General features: G+C 45.0%; 1 protein-coding gene across 1 annotated transcript; it reads right to left on the bottom strand.

Moving 5' to 3' along the window:
• Window positions 1–7,493: 7,493 nt before the first annotated feature.
• On the bottom strand, window positions 7,494–18,308 carry FAM83A (family with sequence similarity 83 member A). The gene is made up of 5 exons (XM_039715466.1): window positions 17,733–18,308; window positions 17,038–17,647; window positions 14,061–14,228; window positions 12,715–12,839; window positions 7,494–8,040 (listed from the first exon to the last, which is right to left on the bottom strand). Exons 2-5 carry the CDS (start codon window positions 17,611–17,613, stop codon window positions 7,494–7,496), a joined length of 1,416 nt encoding a protein of 471 aa, XP_039571400.1. The 5' UTR covers window positions 17,614–17,647; window positions 17,733–18,308.
• Window positions 18,309–18,716: the final 408 nt, after the last annotated feature.

Below are 18,716 nucleotides of genomic sequence, written 5' to 3'. Positions count from 1 at the left end.
AGCTTTAAGATACTGATTAGGGAACTATCACGATTCATAGAATGGTTTGGATTGGAAGGGACATTAAAGATCATCTAGTTCCATCCCCACTGCCACAGGCAGGAACACCTTCCACTAGACATCTCTGATCATCCTCTTCTAGTGTCTCACCATTCTCACAGCAAAGAATTTCTTTCTAATATCTAAACTAAATCTGCCCTCTTTAAGTTTGAATCCATTCCCCCTAGTCCTGTGACTACAAAAAAAAAGTCCCTCTTTGTAAAAAGTCCCTCTCCAGCTTTCTTGTATCCTCCTTTAAGTACTGGAAAGCCCCAATGAGATCTCCCCGGAGCCTTCTCCAGGCTGCAGAGCACCACTTGTCTCAGCCTTTCCTCATAGGAGAGGTGCTCCATCCCTCTGAACATCTTTGTGGCCTCTTCTGGACTCACTTCAGCAGGGCCATGTCCTTCCTCTGCTGGGGACCCCAGAGCTGGGTGCAGCACTGCAGGTGGGCTCTCACCAGAGCAGAGCAGAGAGGCAGAATCCCCTCCCTCACCCTGCTGCCCACGGGGCTCTAGATGCAGCCCAGGACGGGTTTGGCTTTCTGGGCTGCAGCACCCCCAGCTCTCAGCACGGCTGCTCTCAGTCTGTTCATCCCCAGCCTGGACTGGTACCGGGGCTTGCCCCAACCCAGGTGCAGCATCTTGCACTTGGTCTGGTTAAACCTCATGAGATTCTTGAGCTTGTCCAGGGCCCTCTGGATGGCATCCCATCCTCTAGGTGTGTCAGCTGCACCACTCGGTGACACCGCTCAGTGTCATCTGCAGACTTGCTGAGGGTGCGCTCCATCCCTTCGTCTGCGTGACTGATGAAGAGATTGAACCCTTGGTGTGGTTTAGCCCTCTGCTAGGTTGACTGAAACGCCTCCAGAAAAATGGAATATTGCCTTCAGCCATGTCAAATTACTTTGATAGTTTGGTGAGTTGGTGTGATTGAAGCACATCCTGGGCAGCTGGTTACGAAAGACGTGACTTGGCAGTGCCCTTGGGTGAGCACTGGTGCGCTCATCGTGTACCACAGAGATCTGCTTTAGTCACGCGAGCGCTTCGCTGGGCGGAAACCTTTGTGTGCCTTTGTCAGCACTGTAGTCAGGTGGCCATGAAGCCCTCTTGAAGGGCTGGGGATGCTTTTAAGACTAAGAGGTGTCGTAATTCTTCAGAAGAGACTGTCCACAATGTGTTGTAAATTAATTACAATGTTGGCATGAACAGCAGAATCTTACAGCAAAGACAGCAAATGTGAAAAGCTTAGTGCTAAATATGTCAGCAAAAAAAGAAACATGGACATCTCCCACTTTTTTCTTGAACTGAAGGTCATAAGTAGCCACATAAAAAGGCTGTAATTTGTTTTGTCTCAGCTGTTAGGACATCAGAACACAGCTTTTATGGGATCAGGTCTGTATAGACATTTAATGGAAACGCACCAAATTATTTGGCTTCACAAATAGCATTGGAACTGTTTTAGCAGCAAATTAAATACTTGCCAAACGTTGTCATTTTGCGACTGAGATGTCCAAAATACACAGCAGCTAGCCAAGGTGATTTGGAAACTTTTTGTTGCCTGTCCAGATTGTTTGACTTGACATTGTCACTTAAGCTGGGAACACAAAGGTTAACTCCTCACTGGTTCCAGGAATTAAAGACAAGTGGTAGCTCTTAATAGTGGGCAGTATTTTCTAAAACATAATAATAAAGCAAAAATGTTGATTTTAACTACTGCAAAGAGAAGAAGATGAATGCTGTTCTGAATGTGTCACATAGTTACTGTTCCAAATAACCAGTGTTTATTGCACTGGGGCTATAAAATGTTCCTTTGTCCCATTTTTGCCTGGCTATCTCTCATCTTAGCTACTTCATTTCTTCCTCTTTTGGTCTGCCTCTCCCTTTTTTGTGCCTCTTCTAACTCTAGTTTTCTGTTTCTGATCATGTCTCTAGAGGGGCTTTGCATTTCCATTTTGCATTGAATGCTTCATTGTTGCCTCTACCTTCTGCCTGTAATAATTTTACATCTGCCTGTAATAGATTTCTTCATTATTTGGCTTTTATATTATTGTTGGTATTAGTGTATACATCACTACTCCATTCTAAGTTAAACAGCCAATTTTAGTACTGCAAATTGCAAGTGAGAATCCACTTACAGTTACTGAGGTTTGATTTTGTTATTTTAACATTTGCCTGTGGTACAGGTGCTTTGGGAAGGACCCTCTGCTGCTGGTTCTGATGCTCCTGGAGTGATTGCTGTCTGCAAACACCATTATGTGTCTTGCTGTTGAGAGTTTGCTGCTGGCTTTGAGGTGAGGGACCGTGTTAGCGCTGTAATTAGTACCATTAACACAGTTTTCATCACAGAATCACCCTTCACTTGGGTTGGAAGGGAACTTCAAATATTGTCCAGTTCCAACCTTCCTGCCTGGGGGGTTGGCAGGGAACTTTCCACTCAACCAGGTTGCTCAAAGCCCCATCCAACCTGACTTTGAACACTGCCAGTGATGGGGCATCCATAACTTCTCTGGGCAACCTGTTGCAGTGCCTCACCATGCTAACCATAAAAATAATCTTCCTTGTGTCCAGTCTAAATCTACCCTCTTTCAAATTAAAACCTGTCATCCTGTCACTGGGTTGACCTTGGTCTGCTGCCAGGTGCCCACCCCAATGCTCTACCACCCCCTGTCCTCCCAGCACCACAGGGAAGGAGAAAATAAGACGGATAGAAAAAAGACCTGTGGTTCACAATAAAGGCAGTTTAATAGAGAAAAAGCAAAGGCCGCACAAGGAAACAAAGGGGAAAAAAATGTATTTATTCTCTCTTTTCATCAGTCATTGTAAAAACGAGGAATCAAGGGTGTGACATGGAGTCCTGCTTGTGCTCAGCTTAGAGGCACCTGCATTGCTGGCAGGAGCAGAGGGGGTTTAGGTAGTGCCAACTTCTGCTGCCTTCTTTCTGGTACACATACACAAGCTAGATGAAAAATGCAAGCAAACCCATTTTGACAGTAATCTGGGAACCCAGGTGGGACTCTGTGGGCTCCCCACCTGGCGAGTGAGGTGATGGCATATGACACAGCCAGTACTGGGTGAGGTCCCCCAATTGTCCTTGCAGGAGCCACACTTCCTGGGAAGGTACTGGAACTGGGACAGCATCAATCGTCAGGGGTTCAGTAGGTAAATAAAATGGGGTTCACTGGTGACAGAAATTCTGGAAAACTAGAAGAAAATGGACAGTACTTCAGGACTGCCATCAAGCTGGGTGTAATTCTGTGTCAGGATGAGTGGCTGGAATGCTGGAGGGGAGACCCTCCAAGCACTGGCCCCTCTGATAGGAGGCACTTGACCTTCCTGCCTCCTGTGTGACACATTGTAAGGCAGAATTGCTTCATACCTGCACACAATTCCACATCACCTTCTTGTCCAGAACAGGACAAAGTGGAATTAATTTCCAAGATCTATTGCTCTATCACCTCCCCAGGAATAGAGGTGCAGTTGGTAGGCCTAGTGAGGGTCCTGGAAAAGGAGAAGGATTTTGGTGTGCAATGGTTGAGGGAGGAGTAACACCTGGATGGTCTTTGCTTTCTAGGAGGAGTAACAGGGTAAGGCTGGGGAACTGTCTGTGTCACAAAGGAAAAAAAATAAAAAAGGGGAAAAAAGCAGCCTGTGGAAGAACTGGCAAACTGACAACAATGGACATGGAGAAGGCTGAGATATTAAACTAATTTTCTGCCTCAGTTTTCACTGGCAACCTCTCCTCTTATGCCTCTTGAGTCAATGGCTCTCAAGGCAGGGCCTGGGGAAGCAAAGTCCCTCCTACTGTAAGAGAAGATCAGGGTCGAGAGCACCTGAGGAACCTGAACACACCTGAGTCTGGGACCTGGTGAGATGTGTGCTAGAGTCCTGAGGGAATTGGCTGGTGTAGTTGCCAAGCCATTCTCCTTGACACTTGAAGTCATGGAAGTCAGGTGAAGTCCCAGGTGACTGGAAGCAGCCTGTGGAAGAAACAATCAGTGAAGTGCTCCCAGGTTCACAGGCAGCAAGCACAGGGAATGTCCTTGAGCACAGGCTCCTCCGAGTGCCTCCAGTGTGAGCAGCAATTGCCAGTGGGATCCGGTGGGAGTTGTGTGTCCAGGCACCAGGATGCACATTCCAAACCACCTGAATGGGCAGCACTTGCTCACAGGACACCAGCTGAAAGACCTGCAGGGCTAGTTCTGGCTGGGGAAGGGACAGTGGGACACACTGGAAAACCCTGGCCAAGCCCAGCCTATTCACGCAGCTTAGCACCAGGGTGTGAATGCTGGAGCAGCTGTGGGTTCCTGGTGCTCTGCAAAACTTCCCTTCCCGGTGCCTGACAGTCCCCTGGGCAGTGGCACTTGCCTGCTCTCTGCTCCCCGTGGTGAGGACATGCACAGAACCAGCCCTGACAGGAGTGTCCTCATTGCTGTCACCACCAGTGGTGCTCTGACATGGCAGAGTTGCCCTCCAGAAAGCCCTGGGGCTTTTCTTAGGCTCTGCAGGGGCCCACATGGGGACTTAATTGACCTCCAGGGTGCTCTGAGGCCTCACCTGGGCTTTGCTGGGGCCTCTTGGAGGCCCCTGCTGTCCTCCACAGGTCCTCCCACTCTAAAAAAGTCTAAACATCCCCAAAGAGTAACTTTTAATTAGAAATTCGTTTCTGTAGATAATCTGGAGTTTGGTATAGGCTACATTTATTGAAGCTTTTTAGCCCCACCCAGATCATCTTCCTTCAAAATAGGACAAAACAGGACAAAATAGGAGGGCCTCAGCAGAAGCCAGTGGGCCTCAGCAAAGCCCAGATGAGATCCTGACTCACTAGGAAAGGTGACCAAAGCAGAGGGGCAGAATCCCCTCCCTGGCCCTGCTGCCCATGGGGCTTTGGATGCTGCTCAGGGCACATTTGGCCTTCTGGGCTGTGTGTGCACAGCAACAGCTCATGTCCTATAAACCACCCAGTACTCCCAGGTTCTCCTCTGAGAGGAGAATCCAATCACCCTCTACTCTGCACAGACACTGTGGATTGCCCCAGCCCAGGTGCAGGACCTCGCACTTGGCCTTGTTGAACTTCATGGGGTTCACGTGGGCCTCCAGCCTGTCCAGCTCCCTCTGGACAACATCCCTTCCCTCAAGTGACTCACCTGCAGCACTCAGCTTGCTGTCACCCTCACACTTGAGGAGGGTGCACGGTGTGGTAGCCGAGCTTATCGGGGCCCTTCCCTTGGTGCAGGTGGACAGGGCAGGTCAGCACCTGCCATGGCCTTCCTGACAGTTTCTGCAGCTGCCTATGAACGTTGCCCTTTATCACTAAGTTGTGGGGGCCTGTTAGGATTTTTAGCATAACTCATTGCTGACATTGTAAACTAACTGTTTTCCATCAAAACTCAAATTTCATTCACTTGATGTTCAAGTTCAGCTGTTGTCTGAACCAACAACCTGTTTTCCTGATCCAGCTGAAATTAACTCACAGTGGTCCTTCTGGATTATTAGCTTGACCCCTACCTCCTTTTCATTAGCTATGTTCACCAAAACTTTTGTAGGCAAATTGTCTTGCCCTACAGAGGTGAAAAGAGCTCCTTCATGGACTTCACAGGTCATGGCTTGAGGAAATCAAGGTCTACAAATTTCTACCCACATCCCCTTCTGTACCACCCCATCTGGGCCACAACAGGACCAGAAATGAACCACACTTAGAAGGAAAATCTTAATTAGTCTCTTTGGACACCTTAATTCTGTTCCTGCTGATTTCTTCTTCTTTCTGTTTCTTCTTCATCTGGACTTTGACTGCATGGGATTAATTCAGCTTTTGAAAGAGAATAGAGTAAGGTGTACATGGCAGGCAATAGAATATGAAGAAAAAAGTATTCTCTTTTATTTGAATGGTTGCTATACTCAGATAAATAAGTAGAATTATCATAGGAATGAAAATCAAATTTCCCTTCTCCCCAAGGAATCCAAAAAATGTTGCTATGTACAGAATTTACAATTATATGCAATAGTTGATTATTATTATAGACTCCAAAATTTGGTATTACTGGTTAAAACAGCCATATTGAAGCTAGAGCAGGATGTGTCCATCCTGTACCTCTCATAATGTTCTTTAAACTTTACAGGTATGCGTCCAAAATGATTGCTCTTCCAAAGATGAGAAACCTTCTTCACCTGCATACAGTTATCATCATCCACAGTCTACATAATTAAATTGCATTCCTTTTTGAGCAGGTGAGAAGTCAGGGAAAACAGACCAGAAGTGCAAATGTATTTAGGGTTCTGTTTTCTGTTGGAGGCATATGAAAAACAATACAAAGCAGGTGTGGAACAAAAAAATCTACTGATAAATCAACAGCTGTTAGGCATCTTGGTAATTTGGATGGAAATCCTTTGTTTCATGAATTTTCTTACTTTTCTTACTGTGCTTCTTACAGAAGCTTCCTTAGTTATCATGGATTATTTGGCAAAAAGTTTTTCTGGTTTGGTTCAAGTTGCTAAACCTCTGTAACTTCCTTTGTAACTGTAGTCCATGAGCACTAGAGACACCCAGTTGACCTTTAAAAATTAGAGGCCATGAAGAACTCGGTGGTATCTCTAACTTCAGGTTCAATCAGACGACACAGAAATTATTTTAAAGATCCATGTGCAATTAAATGAATTGGAACTCAGTCCTGGTGTGTTAGTAGTAGGAATTTGCTTCTTTAACTCAGCTTCATTTTCCAGTCTGCACCTTCACAGCTTCTCTGCATAAGGAAAGTTGCCCTGAGCTGGTAGGATTGGAGGTTTGTAACCAGGTGTGCTGGACACACCCGTGTTGCTGATGAGTGGAACTGAACTGGGGTGAATGTGTCTTCCACAACCGGAACTGTCGGACTCCATCCATGTCAAGGGTACCAGGTCCCTTCCTGAGAATCCTTGGGAACAGCCATCCTTGCTGTGCAGCTCAAGGAGAGAGCTCTATGTGCTGTGGCAGGACCTGTGCTTCCCTGCCAGCCCAAGGACAGTCCCCATAAATCAAGATTAAGGTTTGATGAGAGCACAAAGGTATCCTGCTGCTGCCATGGAAATAGCAGCCTTCAGTCTCCTTATTCAAGTGCATAAAATGCATAGTAGTAAACTGTGCACTACCCCCTTCCTGTTGCCTGGACATAAGAAAAACTGTTACTGTCCTTCTGGTGCACAAATAAGCTGCCAGGGGCAGGTGACAGGCAGCAGCAGTGTTGCACTCTGAGCAGCACTATTCAGATGTGTTCTTCCTGGGATCCTGATGCACCTGAGGTTCACACATTAGCAGCCTTGGCTTTTTAATCAGGGAAATGAAGCATCCATAAGCAACAAAACAAGAGGCTTGAAATCATCCTCATTTGTGTTATACAGAATTTCTATATTCATCAGTACACAAGTGATTGCTAAACAGGTCCTCGCTACATTTACTTGGATTTCCAAACAAGGTGGTTATTATGCAAACAGGTTAGCTTTGTGGAGGCATCTCCAGGATGAGCTTAACCCTGTCCTGTTCGGTTCCTCTTGCCTGAGCCTTATAGGTCTGTAAATGTTCATGTTGTTATAGGGAACTGTGGAGTTTTCAGCCACGTAGTGTGGCTGGTAGTAGTTAGGCTGGATGGCCTTCTGTGGAGGCGGGGGCGTGAACGAGACATAGCTGTGGAAGGAATTGACTCGCTGCAGAGGTGACTGGGGGCTGAAGTTGCTGTTGAACATGAGAGTTCTTGGGGTCTGCTTGCTCTGGTGGGTGCTCCCAGCGGACAGGCTGCTGAAGGGGTCGGACAGGGTGTTGGCGCTTCCCTCGTCGCTGCAGGGCAGGCTGCGCGGGCGGGCCCAGCTCCGGCTGAACAGGAACGGGAGGCTGCGCGGCGGGGTCTTGGGGCCCCGCACGGGCTTGGACAGCGCGTACAGGTGCCGGAACTCCTCGTCAAAGAGCTCCACAACCTGGCCCGTGAACTTGGAGAGGAGGTTGCGGTGAACCTGGCCACACAGCCACGTGAAGCTGGAAGAAGAGACAAGGTAAGGGTTAGAGTTAACGCCGCCGTCAGGAGCTGCACATCCCCCGCAGGGGTGATGCGATAGGCAAATGTGTTTTACTGCTGAAGCTTCTTGTCTAAACACAGGATGAAGATGGTGTCGAAGTTGAATTTCAGGTCAGTTCACATCAGTGCTCTTTAACTTGGATCAATCTTTGTTATTGCAGCTGCCTCTAAAACCTTCAAGAAACCTTGCAACGTTATGCAACCTCCTGAAGGGAGTGGTGATCCAGATCCACTGCAGGGACAAATGTCAGATACAATACCCAAGGTGGCTGTTCCATGGAAAGGAGTTTAGACCCTTCTTTTGGGGACTTCTCCTCCTTCCACTCACAATGCTTAAATTCAGGTCTTATCTGCACACACGTAAATTGTACCTTGTACCCTCCAAGATGCCATTCCACTTGGTAACTCTCAGCCATTCCAAGTGACATCAAAAAGACTAGGCAAAAAGAACCATCCTTTGTTTCCATTTTTTCCATAATCTTTCTGCATTGGTCAAGAGAACACTTAAAACCTCAACCTTCCTGTCACATCCCATACCACAAAGCAACCTGCCACACCTGACAAATGCTTGTTTTCTTCACTACAGAGAAAATGAAATTACAAATATTTCCTACAGCATTTCCAAAAATAAATGCAATACTTTGCTATAAAGTAAGGGAGAAGCACCACAATAGTTTTAATTCTGGTAGTTCAGAGACACACCTTGGGGATAACCCACAACTTTTAAATTATTTTTCTTTTATGTGCTTCCCTAATCCACTCAGCAAACATAAATTCGTGCTTTTATAAAACCACAAGGCAGCTTGATTGTGTTGCACAGGCTGCTGTGTCTGAGCAGCAGCAGCACCAATAAAATGAATATAGTTGAGAGAATGAAATGTAATTACTCCCTGAACTGACCAGGGCTTGAGCTATGCAGCAGAGGATACAGAGCAGCAGTGGATTTGAATCTCAGATTATTCTGTGTTGGCAAAACTCTGCCATGGTTATTCCTGTGTGACTTTATTAGCTATGCTGGATTTGCACAAGGGCTGCTGAGAGCCACATTTGGCTGTAGGTGTGTGCACTTAAAATCTTGTCATGTTTTGATAAAACTCCTGTGAAGCTCAGTGGGACTGACAGCCTGAGCTGATACTGAGGCAGTAAGACACACAATTTACACCTGCTTGTCCAGAGCATTCCTAAAGAGGGTTGGGTTTGAGGTATACAGTGATTTTACACTGTTGCTTCAGGAGCAGGGGAAGGAGTGAAGAAATCAGTAGTTCAATGCCACTGGGCACCCATACAATTTATACTGTACATTTTATGATTGGACAAGAAAACACATAGTAAGTTACCAAAATTCAGGTACTTCTCATCCACTGTGTTCAAATCATTCTAAATATGGACAAAACCTTGGAAGCGAACATAAAGAGCAAGCTAACTACCTGCCAGGAATCTAACATCTGCTATGCCAGCTCAACATTGCCTTTATTCACTGAGCAGTGCTCTCTAAACCTTTGCATGCCCTTCATCTAACTGTTAAAGAGACAATAGATCAGAAATAAATACAAAAATGCACACAAGGATATCTAGGATACTATATTGAAGGTTACAAACTCATGAAAGGGCTGAGGTCCAAAGTATCATGTTTATACTTTATGTGCTAGAGATAGGTCTAGTTTATAAAAGAAAATTTAAGACAAATATAAATGAATTACACTTGTAAATGGCTGTTAAAAGCATAACAGAATCAGAGGAAAAAAATCTGTTCTGCCCAATGGTGATAATTTACTCCCATATGTATCTTCCTGGAGTACCTGACAGACAGATAGTAGTTTGTGGGTCATTGATTTTACCTGTAACCCTTGTAACAGAGAAAGATCAAATGAATAGCCCAGAGATTCTCCAAGAACCAATGGCAAATGGGTCAGCTCAAAGTTACAAGGTAAGATCTTTGTGATTATAGACAAACACTTGTGGACTTGTTGTGTAGTGAGTCACAGCAATTTACAGTCTGTGTACTTTGCTGGGGAACAAAACAGAACTTGGCATGAAAGATTTCATTGGCTTAATTCTAAGAGAAAATGCATTGTTTAGATTTTAGGCCTTGTTTTGCTCCTTAGTTTACCATTCTGAATGCTCTTTTGGGACAGGCTCAGAGAAGTCTGTTATTGTCACCACCTGCCCAGAAGGATCACTTTTCTCCCAGATTTTTTTGGGTGAGGCCCATCAAAAGAAGAGAAAGCACAAAGAAATGATGCCTGGCTTGGGGCCAGTGCTGTATCATACATTCAGTCAGAGATAGATACTGCTCAGACATCTTTCCAGGGCTTTGTCCTCTGTCCTGTTACAGACCCTCTCATTTATGATGTTCTCAATCAAATCCCACCTCTCCTGTTCAGCATTGGACTTGTTTTATAGTGGGTGTCCTCTCTGCACTGCTGGAGCTGCAGTTCAGTAGGGATGTTCTCATCCCTGTGTTCACAGTGCTGCAGCAATGTGCAGCACAACACCCATGGAATCTGAAATGGAAGGAAGTTTTCTTCCTTCTGGGGTTTTCAGCTGGGCTCAGGTTTGGGTTAGCTTGATGTTAGTGTTGCCTGCTGGTGGATAACCTGTGTGGGAGAAACCTGCCCCACCTGAAGTGATGCTCCTGGCAAAGCATGTCTGTGTTAGCTGGTAGGTGCTGACTCTGAAGAGGCCAGTGGCTTTCAGAGGGGCAGCCAGGGAGATACTCAGCTGCCCTGGGGATCAAGGTCTGTGCTTTCTGCTGTTTTCATTTTGCCTTCTTTAGGAAAGCTGAGTTCATGCACTATCTAATTTCAAAGTCATTAAAAAAATGGAATAACAGTTACCATAGGATGAGGTAGAGTGACACAGAGACAGCAAAAAGAAATACTGCATTCTAACCCCTCACCATAGATACTGGCAATAAAAACTGAGACTATGTCCTGAAGGGCTATTTTATTTCCTCAGCCTGTTCCCCCCACCACTATTACAACTATCATGCAGAGCTCAGCACTTTGGTGAAATTTGGTATTGTATTTTAAAACCTTTGTATCAGTTTTAAGATATACTCCAATTTGATTTCCAGCAAATGAATTGCAGAAGAGTTTTAGTCTGTTTCACTCAACATCATTCTTGTTTATACCTGAAGAGGTTGGTGGATAAGATTTAAGCATAACAAAAATCTTTCAGGTTAATAAAGTGAGAGCTAGCAAGAAATGCCACATACTGGTAGCCAGCTATAACCCATGTGAATTGCAAACTGGTGCTGGATATGCTGAAGCTAAATAGTTTTTAACGGTTTTAAATACATTTGTTCCTCACCACCCTCTCTGTTTGTGTGCTAGATATGGAATTACATCTTCTGGCAAGGTACTTGAGATTAGAAGATATTCAACAGCAGTAGACAGAAGTGACTGCACAGGACTTCAGGTGCTTTTAGTGTTTTTGGTATTGAAAGAGAAACCAAAAGGAAGCTTCTTGGTCAGAGAAAAGAGATCTTGTTCTGTCCTTCTCCCACACATCCTTCACTTCTACTCTATACAAGTCTTTTGTTGGATTTAACACATCTTTGACCAGGGATGAAAAACCACCCAAAATAACAAGAAAACAAAATAACAGTCAATAAAAAACCCCAACCCTGAGTGTCCACTAAGTTTTGTCTGGTTAATTTGGAAATGGAATGAAAAGTGGGTGCCTGTGTTTGTGTACATCTGAGCTCCTGCAGCCCATCCCCAGAAATTCACTTTTTCTTTCGTTGCTGTAGTTCTGTAGACTTTCTGATGGCACAGTTTTATCAGACCAGGGGCATTTAAGCTTCCAAATAATAAACTGGAATTAAGAAAAATAAACGCATCCTTAAATTCAATAATCACCTATTGTATTTTTGTACCTGGATTTCTAGGATACACTTGGTCATTTGTGAAACATATCTATGTAGCCATGATGCTCAGAAACTTCATTTATTTGATGCAAGCTCAGTCTCCTGAAATTCCCTGACCAGAGGATCTAGGATCTTACTTAAAAATCCAGTTGTTGAGATGTTATATCCACTGCCTGAAATAATTACAGCAGCACAAACAAAACAAACAAACAAACAAAATGTAAAAAAGGGGGGAAATGCAGGTAGAGTAGTTACGTGGATATATACTGGCTACCTGTTAATAAAACACACAGAAAAACAGTAAGTCTCTGAAGTATTTCTGTTTTACCTTTAATCACTAAATTTGTCATATGAGGAACAAATCCTCAGATAAGCTGAGTGACATATGCTGCATTAAGGGATCCCGAGGGAGACAGAAATGTATCATGCCTCATGATCACAACACTTGAGAACCTTAACAATGAGGAAAACATAATATTAAGCTGTACACATTTCTAGCTTTGCCCCAGGGCTGCACTGGCAAAGTTGTTTACATTAGTTTCTGAACATTTAAATTAAAACCCATGCTCCATAAAGAATTAAGAGCAGCTTTAAAGCAAGTTAAGTAGATTTTTGAAAAATGGCACGTATTTGAAAACATGAGGTGTTTTTTGTTAAACAAAAGCTTCTTACCTTACAAAGATTTCCATGGCACTTTTCTTGGGAAGAAATACTAAAAAATCATAAGAAGTACCTAGAGATGAAGTGCAATGGCTTATCTCACCTGTAAGATCCAGAAAGCACATATCTCCAGTCACAGATCAGAAATTTTTCTTGAATTTGTCCTGAAAATTTCCTGCCTGACTTGGCACAGTAAACCTCTCCAGTAACACTGCGGACTGAAATATTCTGTAAATAAAAATAAAACTGAGTGAATTACTTTTTAATAAAAATCAGACAGGGAGGGTTCTTTTCCCCACTGCCTTTAGCTCTTCACTGCCCGAATGTCAAATTTCTTTATGGACTCTCTGATGTGATATTTGAAGGTTTGTGTCCAGAAGACAAGGTCTCTCACTTGCCAGGGGTTCCTTGCTTCACTGGGGATATAAACCTGTGTGGAAGCTCATGCAGGTGGAGATGAGCTGTGTGACAGTAAGTGACCCTACCCAGCCAAAAGGAGCACGGATGTGTCCATAGCTGGGAGCAGCCTGCTGCCTTCCACTGACAGCCCAGGCACAGTCTGCTGTAGCTGGATATTCCTTTGATTTACATTGCCTGTGCCATGCCAGAGCAGGGCAAAACCTCTGCTCCTCCAATCCTGCAAGGACACACTCTCCTAGCAGTGAGGGTTTACAGGCATGCAAACACTTATGAACATGCATTATTAATTTCAGCTCCTTTATATATTTGGGATGGAATTCAGCTGTTGAAAACCAGGTGTCTGGTGTATGTGTAAGATGCCCTCAGGTCTCCTGTGTGCCCACAGCTGCCATTCCAGAGGTCTGTGGCCTCTGCAGTATCACCCATCCCCAGGGAGATGCCATAGGAGCTCTACAGCATCTCAAGCAACAACTGAAATAATCCCTAGGAGGGGTTCTTTTAAAGCCAGCTCCTTCTGACAGAGATGAAGGCAGATTAAATTAACAGCCACCTAAATTTAAGAGCTTTTAGCACATATTATCAGAAATGTGTTAAAATTTTAAAAGAGCTTTAACACATTTTATCACAAACCACCCAGTGCAACCAAGCTATGACTATGCAAAAGAGTTTTGTGCACCTTCTCCCTGTGGCTGCCAGGCCACAGCTGCTGCAGAGCTATTAAACAGAAGCAGCTCTAATGCCTATGTTAGATAACTCTACTAGGGAAATCTAAGTCCTGTTTTAAGACTTCAGGGTCAAGATTACTTTCATCTGGGAACCTAATGGAAATGCCTTACCTTTCTATAATATCCATGGGAAAACGTAGGCATCTTCAAAGAGGAATTGGGTGTGCTAACACCACCCCAGGAAATCTCTTGCACCCTTTTAATTAGAAGGTGGACTGACCCTGGCATAACCATGCTTCTAGCTCAGAGTGCCTGCAGTTAGGCAGACAACTCTCAGCCTAGAAGCTTCACAGAGCCACAGTACCTTGAAGAGATCCTCAGAAATCTGCAGCTTGTCGCACATCTCCGAGAAAAGATCGATACTGCCGTGATCGAGCAGCAGGTAGACAAAGACCATGCGCTTGTTCGCTGCCTCCAGGAGGTCACAGAGAATCTCAGTGTCTGTGAACACATCCATCACAATGGCTAACACCTTCAGAAAGAGAGCACAGGCATTAGCAGAGTCAATTCACATCATTTAAGGTCGCTGTGAGGACACTGTGATGTAGTTTGTTTAAAAAAATATTCCAATAACCACAAATATTTAGTTATATGTGGATATTTTTTCTGTTTTTCTCCCTATAAGTGCCTGAATCATTAAACTGATTAAACATATTGCCTCATTGCTTTATTCCTCATCTAAAGCCAGTCTAACACACAACATATGACATGATGATATGAATTTGTAGGTGAGATTTCAGCACTAGGAAATACATTGAAATACTTACCAGAGAATGATAAGAATGTGGCTAAATAAAAGACCATATCCCTTTCCACACGGGTCACTAGGTGTCATAAGCCACATTCAGCAAAAATCCCTGGATGATGCTTTCTGTTTTATGATTTACACCTGGACAGCTCTGGCTTTAAAAAGCCTCACCCTGTTGTTGGTGGTGGTGGGGTGATAGACTCCAACAGCTCCATATTTTTTAAAACACTGATTTATAAACTAACTGTTAGAATTTGATCACACATCCATGCTCCCCAATACACAACTGGCAGAATATTGTAAAAGTCTCAGGATTGGGCATAAAAGCCCTGACAATTGTTTAAATGCACAGCTTGCAGCCAGTGTGGATCAAGAGAACTGTAAATGTGATATAAAACCAGCTCCATAGTAGAAAGTGCTGGTCTTGTCTGATGTCTGCTACTGCCCATGGAAAGGGTCAACTCAGCCCAGCTATTACCTGACTTATCTTCAGGAGGTGCTTGTTTCTCCACTGACTGGAGAGGGAACTTTGATAACTGTGCTCATGGGACATCACCTTCAATCAAAACAAACTTTACAGCATCTCTCTAGATCTCTCTTACTAACTGCTTCCAGCTTGTTCTGAATCTTGCTCCAAAACCTATGCCCACACCTAACAGCAATCTTATTCCCCTTGCCACCATGAGGATATCCTACAAGACCAGGCATATCCTGTGCAGCCATCGTCCTCTTTGTGCTGCCAAACTATTCATGGAGCAGTGAGGATCCCACACCTTCCTCCTGCTGCCAAAGCCTGGTGCTTCAGAAAGAGCTTTGCCATGGCTTGGTAAGCACAATTATGTCAAATATCTCACATCCACACTTCCTGTTAATGCCCCAGCTCCAAACTGTTCTATCTGGTACTGCTCTTTACCACCTGTTCCCAATTTATACCTCTGCATCTGACCTTTCTCTCTTACTTGCAGTACTCCTAATTTCTTCTGCCTGAATTCCATTTTGTGATTTGCACTAATTCCACAAATGTGTTAAAATTGTAGCATCCCTTGCTAATCCTTTGCAGTTTGAGATCATCCATAAACACAGTCTTTATTATGTTATTTAATTTTTTAATGCATATATCAAATGCCAGGCTATCCAGGATGAACCCTTACCAGATGATAATTAATAACTAGTGCCATTGGAAAACTGTGCTCAAAAAGCAGTTCACAAATTTATTTAAATGACACTAACAGTGTCACAAACAGTGATACTGTTAGTGTCACTTCAGCACACTCTCATAATGTAAATTAGATTATTAAGAAGGTCATGTGAACCATGGGTTTACATTACATTTCCCAATTTTTTGCCCACAAGTTTTTTCTTTTTGGGACAGAAAATTGGTCTGGGTTGGTATTTTACCTGATGCCTATTTTATTATTCCAGAGACATTTCTTCTGCTTCTGCATCTTTCTGATGCCTCCAACTTAAAAGGAGTGATCTCTAATTCCACTGGTGTGGTGAGCACTTGTAGGCTTTGAGAGAGCAGTTGCCAAGGGGGATCCTTCTCCCCTGCCATTACAGTCTGTGTTAGCAGGGCCAGCACCTGCCCTTGCAGGGGAATAACAAAGTGGAAGGAATCCAGAGGGCTCAGAAGTCTGTGCTGGGCAGCACTATTGCATCCTGCCTTGGCTCCTGACCATTCCTGGGTGAAACTGCTGCTGCTCTTTTATATAAGGGTAAAACTCCTGGATGATCGTAAACACAGCCCTGAAGTATCAATTTATTTTTCCCCAGGAAAACAAGAGAGCTGCTAGAACAAACATGACATCAGTTTTGAGTCCCCCCTCCAGCTGCTCAGTTCCTGGTTCCCCACAGTGTGGGCAGCCTGGCTTTGGCTTGTGGCTGGCACCTCTGTGGCACCACCTGTGTGTAGTCAGAGGCATCATCTGCACCTTTCCCACATGCCAAGTTATGCTGCAGTCTCCCTATGGAGTCCACATGACATTTTAACTGATATAGGCAACATATTAGGGATGAAAGGTCTATTTTCTAGATAATTTCCTTCCTCTGGGGATGCCTGCTGACATACCAGACACATATGCCTTTCTTTGGCCTCCCTTTCACCCACATCTCCCACAAATCCTCTCAAACAATTCCTAATGGCTGAGAGCTCACTTAGGCTTAATTCTCATTAATTGTGCAGTGGTGTGAACAGATAAAACCATCCTGCTGGGGTGGGGGTACATGAGAAGGGACAGAGCCGAGCTGCCCTTTCTGCAGCACATTTAACCCACTGAGCAAATGGGAGGTTACAAGAGAGAAGAGGGAATACTTTTTTAAGCCACCAACATAAAAAAAAAAAATTGTATGAGTTAAAAAAAAATAATTTAAAAAGCACTGCCTGTGTTCAACAACAAGCTCTTCACAGGCACGTTCTAGAGCAAAGCTATACTGCAATGCACAGGGCTGCCTTGGATTAAACACCACGTTCACCTGAGTTTGTAAGAGCAAGAAACAACTGAGTGCAAAGGGAAAGACAATTCTCTCCTCATACCTGAGTGGTCTTGTGGATGTAGCGGCGTATGATGTCTCTAATGTTGCTGTTCTTCTCTGTTTGGAAATACACAGTGGCGGTGGATTTTTCCTTTAAATAGGGCTTCTCTGCTGTAATCCATGTGTGGAGCAGAGCCGGCTCGCTGCTGTCAGAAATGGTGGGGAAGTAGGTCCCCGAAGGCAGTGACCCGGCGTCGTTCTGCTTTGGCACGGCTGCCCCGTCCGCACCTGGGCACTCCTGTGCATAGTAGGACTCCCTGGCGTTGTCCTTGATGTACTGAGCTTCCACCGAGGAGAGGAAATCCACCTCACCCTCTCTGCTTAGCGTTTGGAGGTAAGAGTCGGTCCCACCATCCAAGAAGGCGTCGGTGGCCAATCTTATGCTTTCGTTGTGGCTGAAGTCCACTTTTGTCAACTTCGGGGACTGGTTCTTGATATCCTCCAGCCTCTTCCGTATCTTGCCCATATGTCTGGGGTGGTTCATGGCTCTTTGTCGCAGCAGCCGATCTGCCGGGCAGGCACCATGCATATGCGTGCCACAGGCAGTGCAATCGTCCTTCTTGTTTGAGGACTGCATTCTGGCATGAAATCGCCTCGGCTGAACGAATTAACTATGAATAAAAATAAAGAGATCTTATTACCACAGGCAAATTCACACTCCCTGAATTTGTCTGTACAATTATCTTCAAAACGAACCTGACGCTTGCTTCTCAGGTGCTGGTGAACTCCGGCAACAATCTGTTTCCAGATGGGACACAAATGCAAAGCTGATTAGATTGCTTATCTGAGAGGCACCCACCTCAGCCCCAGGGCATACGGAGAATTCGAGTCAAATTTACCACGGCCGTCGGATTCGATTGTATTTCCCTTCCTGTCGCATCCTGTGAAATATGAGTGAGGAAAGCACTCAAGCAAAAGCAGGTAGGCTCCCAAGCATCATTGCACAATCTTCAAAACAGCTTGAGGCATCTCTATCTTCCCATAGTATTCGTTAGGGAGAAAAAACAGCTCGGATGGTGAACTGGAACAGAGACAGCAGCCATGTCCATGGGTTCAGAGCAGCAGAAAGGGTCATGGGCTCTGTTCTGCACCTACATGCTGCCAGGCAGGCTTAAAAATAGATGTGAAGTTCGTCACTGTGCCCCGTCCGGAGTATGTTGCTATTACCATAGACGATTCACTCATTTATTTCTTTAAAGCTTTGTGACTACGCCATCCTATTAAAAGTAAAATACCCCTTCCCAAACATCCTGAATATTACGTGGAGGGAGGGTTGTGAGCTGGCCTCAAAGCATGAGAAATACAAACACTCATCACTTGATTGTGCACATAATTGTATGAGTTATTTTTAGTGATGGTTGTTGGGTTTTTTTTTTTTGGTTTTTTTTTTTTTTTTTTTCCTCCTTCCCAGGCTGCAGCTGCCGGAGTCACGTTGCCCCCGTGGCAGCTCTCTGCTGTGTCATTAGGGGGATGGGGGGCGGGCTGCAGCGGGGTGACAGGCCAGAGCCCGGGGGCAGCCGGGCCGGCCGGTCCGACCGAGGAGAGGCGGGGCGGGCGCACCTGCCCGAGGTGTCCGTGCCTGTGTGCGTGCCTGGCTGCAGCGCCACGCGTGACACATTCCCTCACGGGGGGGGCTGGCCCCGGCAGCGCTGTGCCCGTGCCACGGCTCCAGAGGGACAG

This window comes from Passer montanus, unplaced genomic scaffold (assembly GCF_014805655.1).
Source record: "Passer montanus isolate IOZ18808 unplaced genomic scaffold, ASM1480565v1 scaffold33, whole genome shotgun sequence".
In the NCBI taxonomy this organism is placed as follows: domain Eukaryota; kingdom Metazoa; phylum Chordata; class Aves; order Passeriformes; family Passeridae; genus Passer; species Passer montanus.
The sequence above is the reverse complement of the archived record's forward strand: the minus strand, read 5'-3'. Positions and strand labels throughout refer to the sequence as shown.

Excerpts from the sequence above, each read along its gene's own strand:
- FAM83A (XM_039715466.1), bottom strand. The coding sequence starts at position 17,613 with ATGCAGTCCTCAAACAAGAAGGACGATTGCACTGCCTGTGGCACGCAT. Across the intron at positions 12,840-14,060 it reads TTTCTGAGGATCTCTTCAAG|AATATTTCAGTCCGCAGTGT; the intron begins GTACTGTGGCTC and ends TTTTATTTACAG. Across the intron at positions 8,041-12,714 it reads GTGCTTTCTGGATCTTACAG|CTTCACGTGGCTGTGTGGCC; the intron begins GTGAGATAAGCC and ends CTCTTCTTCCAG.